This window comes from Limulus polyphemus, unplaced genomic scaffold, assembly GCF_000517525.1.
Source record: "Limulus polyphemus unplaced genomic scaffold, Limulus_polyphemus-2.1.2 Scaffold488, whole genome shotgun sequence".
Classification (NCBI taxonomy): Eukaryota; Metazoa; Arthropoda; class Merostomata; order Xiphosura; family Limulidae; genus Limulus; species Limulus polyphemus.
The window spans coordinates 96,914-110,810 of NW_013666098.1; the positions used below are offsets into that span (position 1 = coordinate 96,914).

The window sequence follows — 13,897 nt, forward strand, 5'->3', positions numbered from 1 at the left end:
CTTTTTATGTGAAAAACTTGTAATATTTACTGAAAGACTGCCAAATTTCGTGAAGATATACACACTAGATTAAAAGTATCAAATCTGTAAAGACTTTGAATGAATACAAAGAGGTCACATGGTTGGTCAAATTGACCGAGGCCATGTTCAGAGAATTTATATCATTTCTGCTACTTTGTATTATTTATTTAAATTTTAGTATGACTTTTTTTAACCATTTAATGTATGATTAAGAACAAATTTCATAGCAAAATGTCATAGATCATTTGAAATGTCTCCATTTTTAATAGTTCTAATTTCTCTACAGAAAAAAAAATATATTTGTAATTAAACAGTATCCATTAACAAAATGTTGAACAGAATTTAGGCAAGAATAGCTTAGATATCTTAGGTCTTAGCATTATTTAAAAGTTTGCATGTTTCACAGATTGTTTTGTGTATGCCACACCCTTCACTCCGGACGGTAGGGCACATGGGGATCTGCATGAACAGTTTAAGAGAAGAACCATTCTAACTACAGAAAACAGTTTTCCTTATGTGAAGACCAGGGTTCAGGTTACTAAGAGAAAACAGGTGAGAAGATTCTTTCAGATTAATAATCAATTTACATTTCTTTCAAGTTAATATGAGTCAACTTCACCCTCTTTCAAGCCAGAAAGAGTCAACTTTAGTCACTTTCGAGCTAGTAAGAGTCAACTTCACTCTTTTTCAAGGTATGATGAGCCAACTTTAGTCTCTTTGAGGTAGGAGGAGTCAGCTTCAATTTCTTTCAAGTTAGTAAAAGTCAACTTCAGTCTTTTTCAAGCTAGTGAGAATCAGTTCAGTCTCTTTCAAGCTATTAATAATCAACTTTGGTCTCTTTCAAGGTATGATGAGTCAACTTTGTTGTTGTTTTTCAAGCTTAGATTGTTGTCACAGGGTATTTTAAAATGTAAACCAGTATACTTAGATTATAGTCACAGAGTATTATAAAACATAAACCAGTGTACTCATATTGTTGTCACAGAGTACTATAAAACATAAACTGGTATACTAAGACTGTAGTCACCGAGTATTATAAAACATATACCAGTGTACTTATATTGTTGTCACAGCATTATAAAACATAAACTGGTATACTAAGATTATAGTCACAGAGTATTATAAAACATAAACCAGTGTACTTTTATTGTTGTCACAGAGTATTATAAAACATAAACTGGTATACTAAGATTATAGTCACAGAGTATTATAAAACATAAACCAGTGTACTTATATTGTTGTCACAGAGTACTATAAAACATAAACTGGTATACTAAGACTGTAGTCACAGAGTATTATAAAACATAAACTGGTATACTAAGATTGTATTTATGGAGTGTTACAAAACGTAAACCAGTATACTTAGATTGTTGTCACAGAGTATTATAAAACATAAACTGGTATACTAAGACTGTAGTCACAGTGTATTATAAAACATAAACCAGAGTACTTAGATTGTTGTCACACAGCATTATAAAACATAAACTGGTATACTAAGATTGTAGTCACGGAGTATTACAAAACGTAAACCAGTATACTTAGATTGTTGTCACAGAGTATTTTAAAAGATAAACTGGTATACTAAGACTGTAGTCACAGAGTATTATAAAACATTACCAGTGTACTTAGATTATTGTCACAGAGTATTTTAAAACATAAACTGGTATACTAAGATTGTAGTCACAGAGTATTATAAAACATTACCAGTGTACTTAGATTGTTGTCACAGAGTATTTTAAAACATAAACTGGTATACTAAGATTGTAGTCACAGAGTATTATAAAACATATACCAGTGTACTTAGATTGTTGTCACATAGCATTATAAAACAAAGACTGGTATACTAAGATTGTAGTCACGAAGTATTACAAAACGTAAACCAGTATACTTAGATTCTTGTCACAGAGTATTATAAAACATAAACTTGTATAGTAAGTTTGTAGTCACGGAGTATTATAAAACAAAGACTGGTATACTAAGATTGTAGTCACGGAGTATTACAAAACATAAACCAGTATACTAAGATTGTAGTCACGGAGTATTATAAAACATAAACTGGTAAACTAAGACTGTAGTCACAGAGTATTATAAAACATAAACTGGTATACTAAGACTGTAGTCACAGAGTATTATAAAACATAAACCAGTGTACTTAGATTGTTGTCACATAGCATTATAAAACAAAGACTGGTATACTAAGATTGTTGTCACGGAGTATTACAAAACGTAAGCCAGTATACTTAGATTGTTGTCACAGAGTATTATAAAACATAAACTTGTATACTAAGATTGTAGTCACGGAGTATTATAAAGCGTAAACCAGTGTATTTAGATTGTTGTCACAGAGTATTAGAAAACATAAACTGGTATACTAAGATTGTAGTCACAGAGTATTATAAAATATAAACCAGTGTACTTAGATTCTAGTCACAATGTGTTATAAAATATCAGCTGGTATGATTAAATGTCAGTATAGACTGTCTATTTAGATTACAAAAAGATATATTTGTTTGATGACTGATTGCCCTCCATCTATCCAGCAGCTTAAAATTAATCATGTTTTTTTCTCTCACCTCACCATTTAGGCCACATGTCACATAAGACACTATTTAGATATGATTGTTTTATTTTAGATGTGTAATGTTTGTTAATTGTTTCTTTAAAGGTTGTCCTCACACCTATAGAAGTAGCCATAGACGACATCAGGAAGAAGACCAAGGAACTGGCCATTGCAACTTGGCAAGAACCAGCTGATCCCAAGATCTTACAGATGGTTTTGCAAGGATGTATTGGAACTACAGTGAACCAGGTAAAAAAATAATGTCATTTGTTTTTGTAATTAACAGATAGAAGTCTATTACTGTCTGGTGAGAAATATTTTGCAAGAGCAAAGACAGTATTTTATATGTTTATCTGAATTATGTGAGTATCTATAACTAAAAGACTTGAAGCATGTTTGATAATTGAGACTTGAAACACTTGTTTGTATGATAAGCAAAAGTATCATGAGACACCTGTTTGTATGATAATTAAAGGACTTGAGACATTTACTTGTATGATAATTAAAGGACTTCAGACGTATGTGTCATGTGATGAAGAGAACTTGATATCATGCATAAAGTACTTCAGCAGGTGAAAACGTTTTTTGTATAATTACACTTGTATTTGGAATACTTTTGTTCTTACGTCATCTGAGTAATTTTGGCCTAGTTAACTATTTTTAAGTGTATTGTTGCTAACAACAGGTGAGTAAGTGTATGTAACATCTGATTTGGTGTACTTATTACTACTATATCCATCGTTTATGGCTACAAGAAAAAGAATACTGCATTTTATGTGTACTCCATCCTTACATATGGCAGTGAGTGTTGAACCATCTTGCCTAGTATGGAAAAGAGACTTGCAGCCACAGAAGTGTGGTTTTATGGAAGAATGCTACACATTTTGTGGACAGACCATATAACCAATGAGGAAGTACAGAGAAAAGCAAAGACACAGAGGAAGCTGATCGTAACAATCAGAGACAGACAAGTGAGTTTCCTAGGACACATAATTGGAAAAGTACAACTTGAAAATATGGTAATTACTAGAAAAATAGAGAGCACAAAAAGTCAAGGAAGACCAAGGTTAAACAACATCAATACCATTAGCAAATGGAAGAATGTCAGTGTAACTGAGATTTTGAAATCTACAAAAGACAGGAACCAATGGAGTACCATGATCTCCAATGTTCAAACTGGCACCGAGGGAGAGATATATCTGTTGTTTAGTATATTGTTACTACACAACAGATGAATAAGTGTATGTAACATCTGTATCAGTGTATTTATTACTGCTATATTGTTGCTACACAACGGATGAATGAGTGTATGTAATATCTGTATCAGTGTATTTATTACTGCTATATTGTTGCTACACAACGGATGAATGAGTGTATGTAATATCTGTATCAGTGTGTTTATTTCTGCTATATTGTTGCTACACAACGGATGAATGAGTTTATGTAACATCTGTATCAGTGTATTTATTACTGCTATGTTGTTGCTACACAACGTATGAATGAGTGTATGTAACATCTGTATCAGTGTATTTATTACTGCTATAATGTTGCTACACAACGGATGAATAAGTGTATGTAATATCTGTGTAGATGTATTTATTACTGCTTTATTTTTGTTGTTTAGGGTCCAATGGAAGTTGCTATTGTATTTTTGTCTGATCTTGTTGATGGAACCAAAACACCAACACCTTTACAAAACAAACTTAGATTATGTTTCAAGGACTTTTCAAAAAAGTAAGTACTGAGTAAGTGTAATGTTGATTTGTTTTCATTTTGTACCGCAAGACCAATACTGTAATCCAAATGTCGTATTATTCAGCAGTCATATTGAGTTCATTTCATGTTATTGATGCTGATAAATTCTGTTCTTGTATCTCAACCACAACACATGTTGTGAATCTGTGAAGCTTGAAATCTTCATCTTATTTGCAGATAATTCTGTGTCTGCTGATTTGACTTTCTAACTATTCAACTCACCCATTTTGAGTTTTGAAGAAGGTTGAAACAACTTTGGAACTATTCTAATCACCCATTCCGACTTCCAAATGAGACATAATTTTAAATTGAAGGATATATGCTTGCTTTTTTTTTTAACCTTCGTCAAATATTAAGATTAACTAATCGCTTTGTAGTTTTTTCTTTACATGTTTTCAAGAAATTTCAGTATTGCCATATTTCAACAGTAGAATATTAGATTTCTCTTGTGTTTTTAATTTTTTGTTATACTGAATGAAAATACCTTTCTCTTTTGTGTTTTATTTACTTTACAGCATCAATGAGTAGTTGTTAAACACTCTTATTTTAGCGAGTATGTTAACCTTTTTTGTTTTAGATGTAGTGATGCCTTAAGAAAAAATAGAAATCTTATTGGTCCTGACCAACGAGACTACCAGAAAGAACTGGAGCGTAACTATCAGCGTTTCACTGACCGTATAGCACCAATGTTAAGAAACAATGGAACAGCTGTACTTAGAGCAGGAAGGTAAAGATGGGAAATTGTTCACTGTAACAGGAGTTTAATGAAAGAAAGTTAATGTTGGTTTAAATATATTTAAAGTATAAACTTGTAGAAGAGTTTTATTTCTGTTGTTTCCTGTGTTTTACATAATTGCTAGGTTTCCTGTTTATTACTCTTATAACTCCATAGGTTTTAGATAATTGTATGAACCATTTAATCAGCAGTTTTTCTTATATATTTGTTTGTCGTCGCTTTTATAGTTTTAGTACACATTTTCTGATTTATGTTGTATGTGTATCACCTCTTTCATAGTTTTAATACACATTTTCTGATTTATGTTGTATGTGTGTCACCTTTTTCATACTTTTAATATACATGTTTTGATTTATGTTGCATGTGTGTCATCACTTTCATAGTCTTAATACACATGTTCTGATTTATGTTGTATGTGTGTTAACACTTTCATAGTTTTAATACACATGTTCTGATTTATGTTGTATGTGTGTCATCACTTTCATAGTATTAATACACATGTTCTGATTTATGTTGTATATGTGTGTCATCACTTTCATAGTCTTAATACACATGTTCTGATTTATGTTGTATATGTGTGTTAACACTTTCATAGTTTTAATACACATGTTCTGATTTATGTTGTATGTGTGTGTTAACACTTTCATAGTTTTAATACACATGTTCTGATTTATGTTGTATGTGTGTCACCTCTTTCATAGTCTTAATACACATTTTTATATTCATGACTTGATTTGATGTTATCCACTTGCAAAAAATGTCATGAATTATTCATTTCTAATTTATAAAATTTACTAAACTTAATTTTAGTGTATTTTAGAAAACATTCTGTGATTTAATTTCATTTGTTTGAGCCATAGTGGTAATTGTGTTTCTTTCACCAGTCGTTAAACTCTCTGTCATTTGTTTGATTAGCAGAGATAGTCAGGTAGATCCACGACAGAAGACAAGCCCCATGGTGTGAGAGAAGACAGAATACTCATCTGTGAAATGCTGTCTAGAATTAAAAAACAAAGTATTATTTGTCAGTGTGTTGAGGATATAATCTTTTGTATAAGCACTTGAACATCTGTTTCGGTTTCTCTATAAACATTGAAGCCATGATGAAAATAGATGGGTCATATTTGTATATATATATGACTTTGCTTTTAATGATATTATCCACAAAAGAACTATTTGTTTTTAGATTTAAGATGCTTGAAGCAATTCCCACCAATTGCTGTATTTTTATACTTGAATGATACTATGTAATTAAATTATTGATCGTGATAGTTTTATTAATGATTTTAACCATTATTAGAGTTTCTTACAGATGTAGAAACTTTCAACAGATACATATCTAAGTTCCTTAGTGGTGTCATAATGAAAATTACCTTTGTTGGAAGTGTATATGCTATATTTCTTGAGGTATGGAAAGGACCTCGTAGAATTCCTCCTACACAGTCGACATGAAACCTTCCGTTAATCTAAAATTGTGACAGAATGTAATGTTATTGGATGTCTTCCTGTAAAACAACACTGTTTAGTTTTGTCATATAACATTTATTGTGTGTTAAGATTGTGGTGGAATAAGGGACTAGAACATTTTAACATGTACTCATCTAGTCTTTTCTCTCTCTCTCTGTGTTTATAATGATGTTTGATGCGACTTCCGAGTCTTATGATATGGATGAAGGTGTTTGGTTCTACAAAATGGTTTAACTTGTAGTACATCTTGTGTGACAAACAAATTGAAAACTAAAGAAGGGTTATGATCACTTAATATTACATCAGAAGAGGGTTTTAATTACAGGTGTTTTGATGTATTTAAATATTTGTGTAGTTTTGGTCTTTTCTGTATTTATTGTTTTTGTTTCACCAGTGTTGATGAAAATCAGTGAGAACTAATTTGAAGCGTATTCACTAAAATAAAACATAATTAATGTGCCTGATATTCATCTTTCAAGAAGAATGATATATTTTAACAGCAGAAGTTAAAGATGTTTAGACTTTCAGAGAACTTGACAGTGAGAAATGAAACATAATCATGTTTTGTTATTGGCATCCTTTATAATAATATGTTCTTAAAAATGGGTCAGAGTTGGCCTGTAATTAGTTCCAAGTACATAGTTCTCATAGGTCAGGGTTGGCCTGAAATTAGTTCCAAGTACATGGTTCCCATGGGTCAAGGTTGGCCTGTAATTAGTTCAAAGTACATGGGTCAGGGTTGGCCTGTAATTAGTTTCAAGTACATGGTTCCCATGAGTCAGGGTTGGCCTGTAATTAGTTCCAAGTACATGGTTCCCATGGGTCAGGGTAGGTCTGTAAATAGTTTCAAGTACATGGACCAGGGTTGGCCTGTAATTAGTTCCAAGTACATGGTTCCCATGAGTCAGGGTAGGTCTGTAAATAGTTTCAAGTATGTGGTTCTCATGGGTTAGGAAAACTGGCAGAAGTTGGTTAATTTTATATTTTGTGTTCCTGGTCTAGAAAACATCAAGAAATTTCACCTTACAGACAAAACCCAGGAAAAGTTGGTGAATGTCATAGGATTTGGTGATGCTTCTAAGACACGGATGAAAAAACAATTAATTATCATTAGCTCAAAAAAATTGCATATAAGCTATTTCTAATGCACTTAGTGCATCATTATGCATATTATATTCGGAAACTCTTGTCTACATCAGTCTTTTTGTTTATCGTTACTTGTCATGAAGTATGAAGGCAGTGGTAATAGATTATGTAAACACATGCTAGGTTCCTGCTTAAACAGAGTGTGATGGTTCTGAACAAGGCTTTGTCTCGTATCTCTAAACGTCATACAGTATAATTTTACTACAGGCTAAAAACACTTGACAAATTACTGTTTTCATTAAATAAGTTATTTTGATCATATAAATTTTAGTGCATTAATAAAATAGCCACCATTCCATGTCATCAGTCTTACCAAAAACAAGTAATACCCTGGCTGTATTATGTCAGTAACAAATTTGTTTAGGAAAAATTTAAAAGACGTCTAAACAAAAACGAACAGTTTGGTTATTTAGGTAAGTCCTGATAGTCCAAAGATAGAACAAATCTACACAGTTTTAGTGAGTTTTATTTGATACCTGTACTTATATTTATTCATTTAATCATCAGAAATAACTGTAATGATTATATATAATAATAATAATAGTTTTGTTTTAATTCCTTATAAAACAAAATATACATCACTAAGCATTGCCTACATCACACAACTTCATGATGCATAGTACAATATAGGGAGGGGTCATTGATAGGCAATATCTCCAAGAGACAGGTAGAATATCATCAGTGACAGTTAAGGAAATCTAAATAAAGCAAAATATGGATGGCAAAGCATAATATCAGTAATTTGAAGATACGTTTTGGAAAAAATTCTGATTACAAAAATATTAAAACATAGAATGTTTCATTGACTGTATCTAATATGTCTCACGTAAGGGTTTTAGATAATGTGGCACTAATTATTATCCATGAATATTTGTAGAAGCAGCTGAACCTGAGGCAGAGTAACAGAATATATCATGTTTACTTAATAATATATATTTTAATTAATACATCCTGCTCATTTACTAATCTATAATGTAACAAATACATCCTGCTCACTTAATAATCTATAATGTAACAAATACATCCTGCTCACTTAATAATCTATAATGTAACAAATACATCCTGCTCACTTAATAATCTATAATGTAACAAATACATCCTGTTTACTTAATAATCTATATTTTAATTAATACATCCTGTAATTAAATGCATCTGATACCCGAGTAATATATTAGGAAATTTTTCTGTTTGTTAACCAACAAACAAGATGCTAGGGACAGGAAAGAATAAAGACTGAATGTAAAGATGAGCAGGCACAACTTGACAGAATTGGATTAATAGTTTTGGTATTGCTTTAAAACTATGGACTCTCAGACCACGGTATGTCCTTGAGGTGCAGATATTAATTATGGAGATTGTGTCATGGGAGTGTTGTCGAGTATGAGTGATGTGTTAGTGTTTGTCGTTGTGTCTAAATCTAAAGAACATACTAGAATCAAAGTAGAGTGAGCACTTTTAGTAAAAGTTTTTCATGGTAACAGTTTTTAGTTAATGTTACAAGTAACATTACATAAGAACAAAATGAAAAACTTGACACTTGAGTGGTGTGATACAGTATCACTGTCAGTTACGAACATGTTTGCGTACAGTAAGACTCGTATCTGTGCCAGTTACCATAGCCTTTACAAGCATGATTGTACATCATGATGGTATAAAATTATAATGTAATTATAAACATTGAGGGTGTTTTATCAGCAGGTCTGATTCTGTGTATGAAGTGTCCTAAATGTAAGAATAGAATTTACAACTTCGTTATTTATCTCGTGAACAAACAAAACTTGCGTAAACTTGAAAATACTTTCAATATCGCGACTGATCGATAAATATATAGTCAGTATTTTTAAGACAGATGAATTTTCAAAGCACCTACAAAAATAATACAGTGTCTTCTGGATCAGTGGATGATTTTGTTAACACGTGCAGTTGTTTTATGAAATATCAGAAATATGAGTTTACTGCGGCATATGGTTAGCAAATGAAAGTTTTGTGCATGTGTGCACACACATCGGAAATGTTGCTTCAATAAATACTTGACATACGAGAAGTGTGTTTGCTAAAGAATGTTCCATAAGTATTCCTTCCATGTATTAAAAGTTGAAATGTAGTAATCACAATTGTTAAAATATATAGTGTTGTTTACCGTGTAATAATGTTTTTGTGATTTAAATTTAAAAGTTTAATTGGTATTTAATATCATAAACAAATGGATATACTGCCATTTGTTCTCAATGCTCTGATAAAGTAACAATAACTCAAGAATTGCATGACTGATGATATTGAAACTTTGCAAGGTGAAATTTCAGCAAACTGTGGCTCTTAACATACAGCCTCTTTTTTTCATTATAAAACAATTTAGGAATTTCATGTATTATTCATGTAATGATACGTTACAAACATACATGAAGCAGTCAAGGAATAGCATGTTTTGATGAGGGAAGGGTGTTGTAAAAGTCAAGGAACTTCATTCTTCCTAAGGTGTGGGAACCATTGAGATTGATGCTGTTTGTTTGTTTTGTCAAGTTCCTGTAGTTTACCTTTACAGTAATTTACAGATGTAAATTATATTAGCCAATAAAAAAAAACATGCCTTTAGTAACAATGTGCCACCTTAGAAATAGTAAAACATATCTCTGAAATCTTGAAGAACTACTACCTTCTGGTTCTAAATAATGGAAGAGAAGTGACATTAGAGCATTTCATTACCACATCATTAAACTTGACAGAGGAAAAAATGTGTAATTTTTAAATAAGTTGTATTCACTCAAAAAATAACACATAGATTGTTGTAGTCAGGCTAAAGTTGATGTAAGTTTTGATACATGTTGTAATGTGCTACTTTTAGTATGTAATTTCTGTTTTAAAATTATGGTTATATATAAATAGTTATTCAGCTGCTTAGGTCTAAAGTATTAAGTATTTTCTCTTATATTTTACACAATTTAAGATTTTAAACGTTCTGTTTATAACTTAAAGATTTTAATATTAGTATTTATTTTAAGCAGTTAACCAATTGGAACTCAAAATTCACTTTAAGATAGCTCTATATAAGGAAACATATGTTAGCTGAGTTCTTGCACAAATCTTAAAATATAATGTTGATAAACGGAAACATCGGCACATGTAGATATGTAGATCTTGAAAGTCGAGTTGTTCAAAACTTGAAAATAGCATTGATAACTGGACCAATTGTTGGTTGAGATGTTACAAAAGAAATATCTGCTGAAGCTTTTAGCCAGACACTAATCATAACATAACAGTCTGAAAAACCATCTCATTTTATAAGCTGTACTATTTCCTATAGATCATTTTCCAGATGGTTCTACTACTCGACTTTCAAGATCCACGTATCTGCATGAGCCGATTTATGAACGTTATATCTTAATATATGTGCAAGAACTCATTTAACAGATGTTTCCGTGTATCAAAGCTATCTTCAAGTTTTGTACGACAAAAAACCTTTTCAAAAATTCATTTTGCATATCTTTATTCCATCTTGGGGGTGTGAACGTTACTAAAACTTCTATTTAACCCTAATTTCTTCTTTGTTCATTTGTGGACTTTTTTTTTTCAATACCTGTATTTTAATTAGGTTGTATATAGCATTGTTTAAATAACGTTTTTTAAGTTACAACTTTAACTATTTTGTCACTGATATTAATAACAACATATGAACGTTATCTCCTTTAGAGGGAAGTTTTATATTTTACAATTACAAAACAATTTAGTTCACCTGAATCTGGAAACAGAAATCAGTAAGACATAGTTCAGCCAAGTGTAAGAACAGAGGTTAGAAAGACAGTTCTGCTAAGTGTAAGAACAGAAATCAGTAAAACATAGTTCTACTAAGTGTAACAACAGAGGTCAGTGAGACATAGTTCTGCTAAGTGTAACAACAGAAATCAGTAAGACATAGTTCTGCTAAGTGTAAGAACAGAAATCAGTAAGACATAGTTCTACTAAGTGTAACAACAGAGGTCAGTGAGACATAGTTCTTGCGAGTGTAAGAACAGAAATCAGTAAGACATAGTTCTACTAAGTGTAACAACAGAGGTCAGTAAGACATAGTTCTGCTAAGTGTAACAACAGAAATCAGTAAGACATAGTTCTTGCAAGTGTAAGAACAGAAATCAGTAAGACATAGTTCTTGCGAGTGTAAGAACAGAAATCAGTAAGACATAGTTCTACTAAGTGTAACAACAGAGGCCAGTAAGACATAGTTCTGCTAAGTTTAACAACAGAGGTCAGTAAGACATAGTTCTGCTAAGTGTAACAACAGAAATCAGTAAGACATTGTTCTGCTAAGTGTAAGAACAGAAATCAGTAAGACATAGTTCTTGCAAGTGTAAGAACAGAAATCAGTAAGACAGTTCTTGCGAGTGTAAGAACAGAAATCAGTAAGACATAGTTCTACTAAGTGTAACAACAGAGGTCAGTAAGACATAGTTCTGCTAAGTGTAACAACAGAGGTCAGTAAGACATAGTTCTTGCAAGTGTAAGAACAGAGGTCAGTAAGACATAGTTCTACTAAGTGTAACAACAGAGGTCAGTAAGACATAGTTCTGCTAAGTGTAGGAATAAAGAGAGATAAGTAATACCTAAAATTTCACTTTCAGTCATCCCATAACACAACATCTAAGTTCTGTGTAAATATAATTATATTTAGTTTAATTGAATTTATATGCCAGCTTTTAATTATTTCGTTTACATTTTCTACAAATACTGTATGTTTGTTACTAGTCCTGCTTCAATAATAAAAAAGACATTTGTAAATGCTCCTTTGTTTTGTTTTTGTTTTCATTGTAACTAAAGTTGAATTTTGTTTTAATGTTATGATAATGTGATCATTTCTGCATGAAATAAATTGGCCCTTCCTACCATTCTTTAAAGATAAATTCACACTACAACAATACCCTATCGATAAAAAGCTAACCCTTTACCTCAGTTGGTAGAGAAATCATCTGACCTCGAGTTAAGATTGGAATCAAGAAAATATAAAACACAATGTTACATTACATTTATGAAATAACGAATAAGACCCGAACTAGCGTTATATGCATAAATAATAAAACTAGATGTTACGTTTGGTCGTTAGAGAAAGATTACAAACGGATGTTGCTACCCTTCAAGCTTAAAATAATATATAAATTGCTAATAGAATAAACGGACTGCATTACTTGCGTAATTCGTTAATATCCACGTTCATAACACTGGTTAGGTGAATTAAGTACAATCAGGTGTTAAAACATAACCATACGTCAACTCTGAACGCGTTGATAAAATACAGAAAAATTAGAATTAATTTTACAAGGATATGAACGTTTTATTCCATTTTCTCTAGTCTCATTAGCGAGTACAATAGACGTTGAAATTGACAAATTTCGCAAGTAACGCAAGGTTTAAAAGTTGTTTCTTCAAGGCTATAGGGTAAACTAGTGGGCTCATCTCTAACAACTGACCAGGTTACAAATTGTAACATATTGTTACGTATCTGGTCGTTTGTTAATTTCCGGTATAAATTCTTCCCGAGGAACTTCAGCGATACAAGTCCTTTCTTAAATAAAACTAGTTTATTCTTTCTGAATACAACTTTGCAATACACAGGATTTCCACAGTCACTTTAACTTGAACATACGCTATAATTCACAACGATTCACGCATTTTCCTTACGGTCACTACCGCTCACTTGACTCAATTATATGTCTCTATCTCCATCTATCTGCAAATTATTATCTCCGCTTTATTTGCCGGGCTTATATATTAAAATAGAGGGCATCTGGCAAACACTCGAGCCTTCATGATCCTTCTAGAAACTCATCACGTGTAACCAGCGTCACTTGACTTCCGCTGTCTTAACACTGCCCCTTCCTTAGTATTGTTTGTCCCGAACAATAGCCACTTACATTAAACCGATAGATAATTAACAATAACTTGATTAAATGTACAGAATTTACAAACACAAAATTAAAATTCAACAAAGTCTCTTAATTTTACGGGACGTATCTTCTTCCGTACTGGTCTCCGTCTCGTTGGCTTCTACTTCACGTGAGGTTCATCTGCTCTATCAGGAAATGTCCTATTATCGGTAACAGTCACATCTTCTCAAAATCGGGTAGAGTTTATTCTTCAACAGTGGTTTTTTCAGGTGAAACGTCTTTAGCAGCGTCATTTGTTCCATTGTTCACTTCGTTCCAACTGAAATGTCCTGGACCGTG

General features: G+C 31.8%; 1 protein-coding gene across 2 annotated transcripts in view; it reads left to right on the top strand.

Annotated features, from left to right (window-relative positions):
• The window catches only part of LOC106458573 (dedicator of cytokinesis protein 7-like), a 77,653-nt gene extending 65,196 nt beyond the window's left edge, over window positions 1-12,457 (top strand). Inside the window, exons 40-44 of one of the 2 annotated variants that reach the window (XM_013918091.2) lie at window positions 428-573; window positions 2,687-2,830; window positions 4,206-4,315; window positions 4,914-5,063; window positions 5,988-12,457. In XM_013918091.2, the coding sequence (XP_013773545.1) occupies window positions 428-573; window positions 2,687-2,830; window positions 4,206-4,315; window positions 4,914-5,063; window positions 5,988-6,036 (599 nt within the window). In that variant the 3' untranslated portion in view covers window positions 6,037-12,457. The remainder of the gene's footprint in view (window positions 1-427; window positions 574-2,686; window positions 2,831-4,205; window positions 4,316-4,913; window positions 5,064-5,987) is intronic. The other variant, XM_022384836.1, reaches the window with a different exon arrangement.
• Window positions 12,458-13,897: the final 1,440 nt, after the last annotated feature.